The 13,772-nt window shown below is 37.7% G+C and overlaps 1 protein-coding gene across 1 annotated transcript in view; it reads left to right on the top strand.

Annotated features, from left to right (window-relative positions):
* The first annotated feature begins 441 nt into the window (after positions 1-441).
* The window catches only part of ADGRA1 (adhesion G protein-coupled receptor A1), a 1,280,537-nt gene continuing 1,267,206 nt past the window's right edge, over positions 442-13,772 (top strand). The window contains exon 1 of the mRNA XM_077455240.1: positions 442-912. Within this exon, the coding sequence (XP_077311366.1) occupies positions 683-912 (230 nt within the window). The 5' untranslated portion in view covers positions 442-682. The remainder of the gene's footprint in view (positions 913-13,772) is intronic.

The following is a 13,772-nucleotide window of genomic DNA, read 5'->3' as shown; positions in this document are numbered from 1 at the left end:
TTGGCAGCTAAGATCAAAAAAGTTATTTTTATTTAATTTAACATAGTCTGAGTCTGTTTTCAACAGAGTGTAATCGCTCTCATGTTGGAAAGTGTTGCACAAACTATTGACGCTATATAAATCCCGTGTGATGATAGTAATTGAAGAACAATCTTCTGATAGAAAATATGTTTTATTATATTCTACATAAATTATATATTTTATTTTATATTATAATTGTATGTTTTTTTTTATTACGTATGTTTTAGGGTTGGAAACTTAGTTTCAAAATTGATATGTAGAGGAAGACAGTTGTATTGGGTGATGTGTTTTGTGTCACTGGGATGACCAGTGTGAATAGAACACAGTCCAGCGCCAATGATCTAGGATGTGGTGGGAGAGGCTAGGAGTGGGAAGGAGGGAGGAGGTGAATGGGGAATAGTGTGTAGCTGTCAGGCATAGCCTAACACACTTTTCCTTTTACAACTTTCTCTCCTCTGCAATCTACTTATGATAAACTTCCCTTTCCCCAGGCTGCATGTCTTCCATACATCTGACATCGCTCTATGCCCACACATCATGACTTGGGACAACTTTTCCCTTTTCAAGAGAATCTAAAAAAAAAAAAGAGAAAAAAAAAAAAAAAGAAAGAAAAAAGAAATAAAATCTCTTTTCTTCCCTGGATGTGTGAGGATGCCCTAACATGGATCGTACTCAGCTGCTGCTCTCCTGCTCGGTGCTGTCAGCCTTTGTGTGGAGCTTGCTGGCCAGCAGGATGTGCCCGGATCTGATCACTGACAGCTGCCTGTGCACGGCGGAGCGTTCCAAGGGACTCGGCCACCACAAAGTGCTGCTCATCAAAGTGCTGTGCAATGGAGGGGAGCTGCTGGAAACTTTACAGCCTGCGCTACTGCCCAACCTGACAGTCAGCCTGTGAGTACACATCTGTATGGTTGAGATTTCTGCACTGAACGCAGCTCCTGGCTAGCAGAAGATCCTGCGCAAAATACGCGTCTAAATAGAATTCTGCTATAATGGCTTTGCGTACACATGTAAAATCTGCAGCTGTGTCCTACGTCTGTTGTACGCCGCGTTTTCCTTTGTGTGTATGGCCCCATTGATTGCTATAGTGCAGGGATATGCAATTAGCGGACCTCCAGCTGTTGCAGAACTACAAGTCCCATGAGGCATAGCAAGACTGACAGCCACAAGCATGACACTCAGAGGCAGAGGCATGATGGGACTTGTAGTTTTGCAACAGCTGGAGGTCCGCTAATTGCAGATCCCTGGCATAGTGCTACATACAAAATGACACAAGGATATGTAATTAACGGACCTCCAGCTGTTGCAGAACTACAATTCCCATGAGGCATAGCAAGACTGACAGCCACAAGCATGACAACCAGAGGCAGAGGCATGATGGGACTTGTAGTTTTGCAACAGCTGGAGGTCCGCTAATTGCAGATCCCTGTGGGATTATACACATCTAAAGTCTACTTTTTAGACACCCGTGTAAATAAGCCCTACAACTGCGCAAGATCACTTTATGTGTGTGTGATTCCATTAGATGGCTGAGATCTGCCCTGCAGCTGGGACTTGTGGTACCACAGCAGCTACAGGATGATGCCATGGTGCCCCAGTGTAAGGATGCTGTAGAGTTGTTGTTAGGCAATTTGTGTGATGGTTCAAGATATAAAGTGCAGCACTAAAATTAAACTGTGAATAATGACGATGCAATACCTAACAGCATGTGATCAACAATGAAGTGCGACCGCGCAATGAGCAATGTGCAATACCACCAGTATATAGATATATATGTATATATAGGTATATAGAAAACTAGATACATGGTGAAAAAAATTCACAACCACTGTACAATCTTTTTTTAGACTTTTCGTTTAGTTTCGATTCGTTATTTACATAAAATCATTCATTAAATTCGTTTAATTCGTTTAATCTGTTTTCGGAATTCCTTTCGTTTATTTAAATGCAAAACGATTCAGATTTTCCAAATTCAGGAAAATTTGCATTGATGCAAATTAGAATTCCATTCAAATTACATTCAAATTCGAATCAAATGCAAATTCTGTTTGTATTGCTTTCCAATTAAATTCCATTCTAAGTTATGCTATTCAAAATTCTAATTTTGGAAGATGGTTATATTCTTTCGATTCAGTGCTATTGTTTTTTCTATTCTATTCTTTTTTCTATTCTACTCAAATTCTAATTTATTCTATTAGAAATTCGAATTTTGGAAGATGGTTATATTCTCTCGATTCAGTGCTATTGTTTTTTCTATTCTATTCTTTTTTCTATTCTATTCTATTCTATTCTATTCTACTCAAATTCTAATTCATTCTATTCAAAATTCAAATTTTGGAAGATGGTTATATTCTCTTGATTCAGTGCTATTGTTTTTTCTATTCTATTCTATTCTACTCAAATTCTAATTTATTCTATTCGAAATTTGAATTTTGGAAGATGGTTATATTCTCTTGATTCAGTGCTATTGTTTTTTCTATTCTATTTTTTTCTATTCTATGCTATTCTATTCTATTCTACTCAAATTCTAATTTATTCTATTCGAAATTCAAATTTTGGAAGATGGTTATATTCTTTTGATTCAGTTCTATTGTTTTTTTCTATTCTATTCTTTTTTCTATTCTATTCTATTCTACTCAAATTCTAATTTCTTCTATTCGAAATTAAAATTTTGGTACACGGTTATAGTGTTATATACTATTTTATTATTTTCTATTGTTTGTTCTATTATTTTCTAATCTTTTCCATTCTATTTTACTATTTACTATTTACTATTCTACTCAAATTCTAATTTCTTCTATTTTAAATTAAAATTTTGGTACACGGTTATAGTTTCTATACTATTTTATTCTTTTCTATTGTTTGTTCTATTATTTTCTAATCTTTTCCATTCTATTTTATATTCTATTCTATTCTTTTCTATTCAAATTCAAATGTATTCTATTCGAAAATCCAAATTTCGCAAGATGATTATATTCTTTCTATTCTATTGTTTTTTTCCTAGTCTATTGTTTTCTATTCCAGTTAATTATATGCTTTTATTTTCTATTCTATTCTAATCTATTCTTTTTTATTTTATTTTAATTCAAATGCATTTTCTTTGAATTTTGGGAAAAGGTTATATTCTATTCTATTGTTTTTTCTATTCTATTCTTTTCTATTCTATTTTTAATTCAAATGTATTTTCTTTGAGTTTTGGGAAATGGTTATAGTCTTTCTATTCTATTTTTTTACGCTATTGTTTTCTATTCTAGTTAGTTCTATTCTATTCTATTCTACTCAAATTCTAATTTATTCTATTCTTTTCTTTTCTATTCTATTTGAATTATAATTGTATTTGAATTTTGGGAAATGGTTATATTCTTTCGATTCAGTTCTACTGTTTTTTCTATTCTATTCTTTTATTTTCTATTCTATTCTATTCTACTCAAATTCTAATTTATTCTATTCAAAATTAGAATTTTGGAAAACGGTTATAGTGTTATATTGTTTCTATGCCATTCTATTATTTTCTATTGTTTATTCTATTCCATTCTAATCTTTTAATTTCATTTTCATTTGCATTCATTTTATTTTCTATTCTTTCTATTCATTTCTATTTAAATTCAAATGTATTCTATTTGAAATCCAAATTTTGCATGATGGTTATATTCTTTCAATTCTATTCTATTGTTTTTTCTATTCTATTGTTTTCTATTCCAGTTAATTATATTCTTTCACATTCTATTCTAATCTATTCTTTTCTATTCTACTTTAATTCAAACTTATTTTATTAGAATTTGGGGAAATGGACATAATCTTTTTTTTACTGTTCTAGTTAGTTCTATTCTTTTATTTTCTATTCTATTCTAATCTATTATTTTCTATTTGAATTCAAATTGTATTTGAATGTTGGGAAATGGTTATATTCTTTTCGATTCTGTTCTATTGTTTTTTCTATTCTATTTTTTTTCTATTCTATTCTATTTTACTCAAATTCGAATTTATTCTATTCGAAATTCGAATTTCGCAAGATGGTTATATTCATTATATTCTATTCTATTGTTTTTTCTATTCCAGTTAATTATATGCTTTTATTTTCTATTCTATTTTAATTCAAACTTATTTTATTGGAATTTTGGAAAATGGTCTTCCTATTCTTATTTTTTTTATTCTATTGTTTTCTATTCTAGTTAGTTCTATTCTTTTATTTTCTATTCTATTCGAATCTATTCTTTTCTATTCTATTTGAATTCAAATTGTGTTTGTAATGGTTATATTCTTTCTATTCTATAGTTTTTTTTAATTATAATTATATATTTTTATTTTCTATTTTATTCTTTTCTATTATTTATTTTTTTTCAATTCTATTTAAATTCGAATTTCAGAAGAAGGTTATATTCTTTCAATTTTTTTTCTATTCTATTATGTTTTTTTTCTATTCTTTTCTATTATATTCAAATTCAAATTTATTTTATTTGAAATCCGAATTTTAGAATTTTATATTCTTTCTATTTTATTCTATTCCATTTTGCTCTGTTTTTCTATGTTCTTTTATTTTATTTTATTTCCCTTTATTTTCTATTATTTTTTTGTCTATCCTTTTATTTTCTATTTTTTCTGTTTACTCAATTCTATTCTATTCTTTTATTTTCTATTCTATTATTTTCTATTCTATTTTATTATATTCTTTTCCATCCTATTCTTTTATTTTCCGTTCTATTTTATTCTCTTCGGAAATTCAAATTCACTATGAAAATTAGTTGAGTTTGATTAGAAAACTATTCGAATTCGAATTTCATCCGAAACTTTGTTTAATTATTTCGGCTTAGTTTAAATTTGTTACTATTGTAATTCAGAAATTCGAATACATCTGAATTTCCAAATAATTTTATTATACATTTGTCTGAATTTAAATTTGGAATGAAAGGAACCGCACATATCTCCTTTTTCTTTAAATAAACTTTTTTTAGGGTTTCATAACAAACAATACAATCCCGCCTCGCATTAAAAATGCATATGTCTTTTGCTGCGTTTTTGCAGCGATTTAGATGCTTTTGCAGTGTGTTTCTGGTGCATTTTCTGATTGCCTGCACCTGTGAAATTAGCCCCGCGACACCAAAACGCACAAAAATGCAAAATGTGTTGCAGATTTTTTTTTTTTACACCATCTGTGTGCCATAGCAGAGATTTACCTTCACTTCCTGTTTCATAGCCAATAAGAACTGAAAATTAACAGAATTCCTTGGGGACTCCCAGGTCACCAGAACTAGTATCCCCATTGGAAGATTTCATCTCTATTACTTTTCTGGATTTTTTGGGCACCTGAATTACATCGACGGAGTATTCGTTTGAAGCACCTAATTAGAGCCATAGGCTCTGATAGGCGTCAACAAGGTCAGCTGTGTTACAAAAGCTAATGAATATTTGCTTTCCTAGCGCTGAACTACCTCTCCGCCAATCAGGTGCTTGGGTCTGTTACCCGTCACCTGATTGGCTGAAACAGCAGGCGCTGTGATTGGATGCCTATGAGGAGAAGACAACGGGGACATGGAGGGAACCGCTCGCCGCAGTCACACGTTGCCCCACCAAGACAGGGTAAGTGTTGGGTAGATTGGGGGTGGGGGGGCACAGTGGCAGCAATCGATGGGTACAGTGGGAGCATTTGATGGGCACAGTGGTGGCATTTGATGGGCACAGTGGCGGCATTTGATGGGCATAGTGGTGGCACTTGATGCGCACAGTGGGGGCATTTGATGGCATAGTGGTGCATTTGATGGCACCGTGGTGCGTTTGATGGGCTCAATGGCGGCAATTGATGGGTACAGTGGCTGTGTTTGATGGTACAGTGAGGCTGCAATTGATAGGGGTTTTTTTTTTCCCATTTTGATTGCGCACCCTGCCAACAAAAAAAATTTGAGCACCAGCCACCACGGCTTCCACCAGGAGTGAGCTCTTTCTCTGATTCAGACCCCATCACATACTCTTTCTCTCCCCTGATGCATCCCCTGACTCAGAGCATTTGAGAGCTCACTCCTGTGATGGAGGAGGTGAGTAGTGGTGACTAGGCCTCACTTAGCAACGTCCTGCGAGTACTTAGCAACGTCCTGCGAGTACTTAGCAACGTCCTGGGAGTACTTAGCAACGTCCTGGGAGTACTTAGCAACGTCCTGGGGGTACTTAGCAACGTCCTGGGGGTACTTAGTAACGTCCTGGGAGTATTCCATTCAGGCTTTAATAGGTATGTAAACAGACTACACATATACCAAGGGCTCTATTAAACTTTAGTGAGAGCTACACAATTTATTTTTTTTTTTTTTATCTACAGCTGCCCCTTATCTGCATAGGCATTTTTGTTGTAAATCTCCCTTTGTGTCTGTTACCCCCAACGATTAATATTCCTAAAATGTGCCTGCTGTGCCATGCACTCGTATGAAAAAGTATCCTGTTCCCTTTGCTTTACTTCCTTTGTGTGAAATATCTGGTGATTCTGCCAGCCCCTCTGCTTTCCTACTTCAAACTGACCATGTTTGCCATGAAAGCACATCCATCCCAGTGTGATCAGTATTCTTTGCATTTTATTTGGGAGCACCTCCTTCATGTAATCCAAAGTTTTAAAATCTGCTGACACACTCCCCCTGAACAGCTCTTCACTGGAAAGATCAGTGTACTGTTGTTTCTCTGCCTCCAGCTGACACCCCCCCCCCCCCCCCTTGCCCTCACTTTCTTAAACACCTTATGCAGCTGACAACCGAGGCCATGTGATCACTTATAAGAAAGGAAAAAATATATATTTATATACAGTATATACGCCTTTCATGTTTATTTTATCAACTTTCCGTACTTTTATTTGAGCTTGAGCAGGTATCACAATGTATCAGTACGTCACCCTGCTCATGCACACTGCGCACGTGTCACCCTGTTCATGCACACTTCTCACGTTCCCTAGGTTGTGCAGCGACTCGATCTGCGACTGCTGTGTCCAATCGACACAGTACAATGTGGTGATTGGTATAGGACCGCTGTGAATGGCCCATATACCACGTAATTACTGAGTGATCACATGTCACTTAGTAAACCATGGAATCTATTCATGACATCATTGTATATTACTGTTTGTGATTTGTGTTTGGGTCACCAGTAATTATATGGTACCTGGGCCAAACACAGCACCCTGTATTGGCTACTGGCCTCTTTTTAGTCCCGTCGTATGTGGTTTACGTCACCTAACTTTATGCGGCCGTGTGTATGCAAGACAAGTTTGGGCAAAGATTTTGTCGTCAGAATGTCCGACCATGTGTACAGGGCATTACAGTGCTCATCAATCAAAGTTTAAAAAAAATAAATAAAATCCGTGATCACCTCCAGAGTAGTGCAGTATCACTAAACTACTAGGATAATTGTATATAAAAAAAGAAGAAAAAAGGTAAACAAAAATGAATAAAATAAATAAATAAATACATATATACACTATCTCACAAAAGTGAGTATACCCCTCACATTTTTGTAAATTATAAATTAAATTATTAAATATAATATAATTTTATTATATCTTTTCATGTGACAACACTGAAGAAATGACACTTTGCTACAATATAAAGTAGTGAGTGTACAGCTTGTAAAACAGTGTAAATTTGCTGTCCCCTTCAAAATAACTCAACACACAGCCATTAATGTCTAAACCACTGGCAACAAAGGTGAGTACAACCCTAAGTAGAAAAGTTCCAAATTGGGCCCCCCCCCACCCCAGTGTTATGTGACTCGTTAGTTTTACAAGGTCGCAGGTGTAAATGGGGAGCAGGTGTGTTAAATTTGGTGTTATCACTCTCACTCTCATACTGGTCTCTGGAAGTTCAACATGGCACCTCATGGCAAAGAACTCTGAGGATCTGCAAAAAAGAATTGTTGCTCTACATAAATATGGCCTAGGCTATAAGAAAACTGCCAAGACCCTAAAACTGAGCTGCAGCACAGTGGCCAAGACCATACAGCGGTTTAACAGGACAGGTTTCACTCAGAACAGGCCTCGCCATGGTCAACCAAAGAAGTAGAGCGCACAAACTCAGCATCATATCCAAAGGATGTCTTTGGGAAATAGACATATGAGTGCTGCCAGCATTGCTGCTGAAGTTGAAGAGGTGGGGGGGGGGTAGCCTGTCAGTGTTCAGACCATACGCTGCACACTGCATCACATTTTTCTGCATGGCTGTCTTTCCAGAAGGAAGCCTCTTCTAAAGATGATGCACAAGAAAGCCCACAAACAGTTTGCTGAAGACAACCAGACTAAGGGCATAGATTACTGGAACCATGTCCTGTGGTCTGGTGAGACCAGGATAAACTTATTTGGTTCAGATGGTGTCAAGCGTGTGTGGTGGCAACCAGGTGAGGAGTACAAAGACAAGTGTGTCTTGCCTACAGTCAAGCATGGTGGTGGGAGTGTCATGGTCTGGGGCTGCATGAGTGCTGCTGGCACTGGGGAGCTACAGTTCATTGAGGGAACCATGAATGCCAACATGTACTGTGACATACTGAAGCAGAGCATGATGCCCTCCCTTCAGAGACTGGGCTGCAGTGCAGTATGCCAACATAACAACCCCAAACACACCTCCAAGACGACCACTGCCTTGCTAAAGAAGCTGAGGGTAAAGGTGATGGACTGGCCAGGCATGTCTCCAGACCTAAACCCTATTGAGCATCTGTGGGGCATCCTCAAATGGAAGGTGGAGGAGCACAAGGTCTCTAACATCCACAATCTCCGTGATGTTGTCATGGAGGAGTGGAAGAGGACTCCAGTGGCAACCTGTGAAGCTCTGGTGAACTCCATGCCCAAGAGGGTTAAGGCAGTGCTGGAAAATTATGGTGGCCACACAAAATATTGACACTTTGGGCCCAATAAGGACATTTTCACTTAGTGGTGTACTCACTTTTGTTGCCAGCGATTTAGACATTAACCCATGCCCGCCAAGCGCATGCAGATGTGCGTACTCGGTTTTCGGGGGTTATACCGGGATGATGCCTGCAGCTGCAGGCATCATCCCAGTACCGTTTTTTAGAGCCGGCAATCGGCTTTCCAGGTACAACAACCGATGCAGTTAAAACCAGCTCAGCTGTTATACCGGAGGAGCGGGAGGGGACACCCCCCCTCCCACCGCCCCCGCCGCTCTTACTGGGCCTCCCGTCCAGCCGGGAGTTCCGATCTGCATCGCACCACTTCGTTTTCAGTGATCTGAATACATTAAAGTGTAACGGTGGGATTGGAAGTATTTTAGACCCCCGATCCCTCCATAAAGAGTACCTGTTACCACCTATTACTGTCACAAGGGATGTTTACATTCCTTGTGACAGCAATAAAAATTATCATTTTTTATTTTTTTTTAAACACAATTTAATTATGTAAAATTAAATAAAATAAGTAAGAACAAACTTTTTTTTTAAAGCGCCCCGTCTCCGCGAGCTCGCACAGCAAAGAAAGTGCATACGGAAGTCGCGCCCGAATATGTAAACAGTGTTCAAATTACACATGTGAGGTATTGCCGCGATCGTTGGAGCAAGAGCAATAATTCTAGCACTTCTAGCACAAGACCTCCTCTGTAACTCTAACCTGGTAACCGTAAAACCTTTTTAAAGGGTCGCCTATGGAGAATATATATATATATATATACAGTGGTGTGAAAAAGTGTTTGCCCCCTTCCTCATTTCCTGTTCCTTTGCATGTTTGTCACACTTAAGTGTTTCGGAACATCAAACCAATTTAAACAATAGTCAAGGACAACACAAGTAAATACAAAATGCAATTTGTAAATGAAGGTGTTTATTATTAAAGGTGAAAAAAAATCCAAACCATCATGGCCCTGTGTGAAAAAGTGATTGCCCCCTAAACCTAATAACTGATTGGGCCACCCTTAGCAGCAACAACTGCAACCAAGCGTTTGAGATAACGTGCAATGAGGCTTTTACAGCGTCCTGGAGGAATTTTGGCCCACTCATCTTTGCAGAATTGTCCTAATTCAGTTGCATTAGAGGGTTTTCGAGCATGAACGGCCTTTTTAAGGTCATACCACAACATCTCAATAGGATTCAGGTCAGGACTTTGGCTAGGCCACTCCAAAGTCTTCATTTTGTTTTTCTTCAGCCATTCGGTGGTGGACTTGCTGGTGTGTTTAGGATCATTGTCCTGCTGCAGAACCCAAGTTGGTTTCAGCTTGAGTACACGAACAGATGGTCGGACATTCTCCTTCAGGATCTCTTGGTAGACAGCAGAATTCATAGTTCCTTTTATCACGGCAAGTCTTCCAGGTCCTGAAGCAGCAAAACAGCCCCAGACCATCACACTACCACCACCATATTTTACTGTTGGTATAATGTTCTTTTTATGAAATGCAGTGTTCCTTCTACGCCAGATATACTTGGACACATACCTTCCAAAGAGTTCCACTTTTGTCTCATCGGTCCACAGAATGTTGTCCCAAAAGTCTTGGGGGTCATCAAGATGTGTTGTGGAGAAATTGAGACGAGCTTTGATGTTCTTTTTGCTCAGCAGTGGTTTTCTCCTTGGAACTCTGCAATGCAGGCCATTTTTGCCCAGTCTTTTCCTGATGGTGGAGGCATGAACGCTGACCTTAACTGAGGCAAGTGAGGCCTGCAGTTCCTTGGACGTTGTTGTGGGGTCTTTTGTGACCTCTTGGATGAGTCGTCGCTGCGCTCTTGGGGTAATTTTGGGCGGCCGGCCACTCCTGGGAAGGTTCACCACTGTTCCATGTCTTCGCCATTTGTGGATAATGGCTCTCACTGTGGTTCGCTGGATTCCCAAAGCTTTGGAAATGGCTTTATAACCCTTTCCAGACTGATAGATCTCAATTACTTTCTTTCTCAATTGTTCCTGAATTTCTTTGGGTCTCGGCATGATGTGTAGCTTTTAAGGATCTTCTGGTGGACCTTACTGTGTCAAGCAGCTCCTATTTAAGTGATGCCTTGATTGTGAACAGGTGTGGCAATAATCAGGCCTGGGTGTGGCTAGAGAAATTGAACTCAGGTGTGGACAACCACAGTTATAGTATGTTTTAACAAGGGGGGCAATCACTTTTTCACACAGGGCCATGATGGTTTGGATTTTTTTTCACCTTTAATAATAAACACCTTCATTTACAAATTGCATTTTGTGTTTACTTGTGTTGTCCTTGACTATTGTTTAAATTGGTTTGATGTTCCGAAACACTTAAGTGTGACAAACATGCAAAGGAACAGGAAATGAGGAAGGGGGCAAACACTTTTTCACACCACTGTATATATATATATATATATATATATATATATATATATATATATATATATATATATATATATAAATAAATATATTATATATATAAATATATAATTTATATATATATAAAAAATTGGGCTAACTTTACTGTTTTTTTTTTTTTTTAATTCATGAAAGTGGCTTTTTCGCAAAAACTTATGTTTAAAACACTGCTGCACAAATACCCTGTGACGTAAAATATTGCAACAATCGCCATTTTATTCTCTAGATTCTCTGCTAAAATATATATATGTTTGGGGGTTCTAAGTAATTTTCTAGCAAAAAATACGGCTTTTAAAACATCAAATGTCAGAAATAGGTTTAGTCATGAAAGGTTTAATGGCTGTGTTGAGTTATTTTGAGGGGTCAGCAAATTTACACTGTTATACAAGCTGTACAGTGTCTTTTCTTCGGTGTTGTCACATGAAAAGAATAAAATATTTACAAAAATTTGAGGAGTGTACTCACTTTTGTGAGATACTGTGTGTATGTGTGTGTTTGTATATATATATATCTATATATATATATCTATATATATATATATATATATATATATATATATATATATAGTGGGGAGGGCACACAGTGACGTCACCACACTACACGAGAGGAGGACGGGCTCCCGAAATTGCCGACCAGCTTTATTTTTATGCGATCTGATACAATGTTTATGTAAGTGCATTTCTTTTTTATATTAAAGTTAATGAACGGTTTTACACTATGGGCAGTCTCTTTTCTCTTTGAGCCTATACACTGCCATTCAAAGTACGACACTGTCCTGCGGAACATCAAAGTGGCTTCCTGGGTGTGAGGTCTCGTCCTTGTGAGGTATAAAGACTGCTGGTATAAGCTAAAGGTTGCGGCTGGGTTATATCTAAACGCTCCTTACGCTTTGCCATCTGGTAAGCGCAATCTTATCTTGGTGGTCGGGCACTTTCCATCATATATGTGTGGGGTCACCGTGGTATTTATACAAGATTAACCATTGTGGACTTAGCTATGTATAATTATGTGAAGGAATGTATTACCGCCAATTGATGATGAATCGATGTGGACTTATATTCATGTTTTAATTTAATAAATTTATTATTAATGAATTATTGCTCATTGGCGTAGCTCTATATTTGTTTTTTCTAGTTATTGTGTGTGTATCCCACATTTGAGCTGCAGCCTATAGATCCATTCAGGTTCACCCTTATTTATATTTATTTATTGATTTATTTATTTTATTAACTATTTGCATTCAAGTCTAGCACAGTTTTCTTCTTCCCATATTCTCTGTTCAGATATACTTTAATTTGTGTTCTTTACATCTGCCACCTGAGTTCAGTTTTAAAGTATAACTACAAGCAAAGCTTTTCTTTTTAGTTTTGGATAGTGTTGGAAGGGATTAGAACAGCTGTCATGTTTTTTTTATTGCTGCCTGTGCTCCTGTTACAGAGATTCACTCTCTCTATTTGTCCATTATCACCAGAAGTGAAGCAAAAGCCTAGATTTTGTATTGTCACCAGAACTGGAGATGTTGTAATACTAGTTCTGGTGACCCCAATGCCAACTATGGATTTCATTACTTTGGAGGGATTTCCTCTCATTTCCTGTTTTGGGTATTGGGCAGGAAGTGAAGGGTCCGATACTGCATCTGTCCCCTGGTGCCTCTGAGCTGAGAACTGAGTGATCAAACATCGCTGATGGCTTGGTTCTCACAGTAATGTCAATCAGCAGCTCTCCTCTCTGCCCCCCCCCTCCCGTGTGCTCACTGGAGCATTGAGCTGTGGAGGGCGGGGAGCAGCCGTCTCAGTCTCTCATCGGCTGAGGCGGGTATCAGTCCACGCACTTGGCGCATCTGGACTTTATTGTCAGGATGACACGGTGCCTGGACTGATTCCTGTAACGTCAGCAGAGAGCGGACTTCAGCCCGTTCTCTGTTGAAGACGAAGAAGCCCAGCCAAACGAGCTAAGGCTGGACTTCTCCTTTAACACCGAGTGGCCCCATATAGTATATGCATCCATAGAGAACAGTTTTTAAAACTGAGAGTGCGCTTACTGTGCACTCCCAGCACAGTAAAAAAAATGTCACGGAAAGGTCTCGGTGCATATTTGCAATTGGGAGCTTCCAATCATGTGACCGCTGTGATAGCCAATCACATCATCACAGGATTGGAATTCCTGGCTCAGCCTCCTAGCATTTATATTCTAATAAAGAGGCAGGAGGCGGCAGTGGAATGGGGTTAATGAGCCCAGTCTAAAGCCACAATTGCCTATTCATATTGGAAGAGTTTGATATGAAAAGAAATAGATTGTTTATCAAAGTGTGTATGGCCACCATTAAGTATCCATAAATATATATATATATATATATTTTAATCAATTATACTTTATTACAAATTGATAAAATTATTCTACAGTCGATTCACACATGACCATATAGACTTTAAAATGATCACACTGCACATGTGGGGCAAAACAGGATTAT

This window comes from Lithobates pipiens, unplaced genomic scaffold (assembly GCF_037356315.1).
Source record: "Lithobates pipiens isolate NorthernLeopardFrog02 unplaced genomic scaffold, aLitPip1_a1.2 Scaffold_25, whole genome shotgun sequence".
Classification (NCBI taxonomy): domain Eukaryota; kingdom Metazoa; phylum Chordata; class Amphibia; order Anura; family Ranidae; genus Lithobates; species Lithobates pipiens.
Note: the sequence above shows the minus strand (reverse complement) of the source record. Positions and strands in the feature narration are given on the sequence as shown.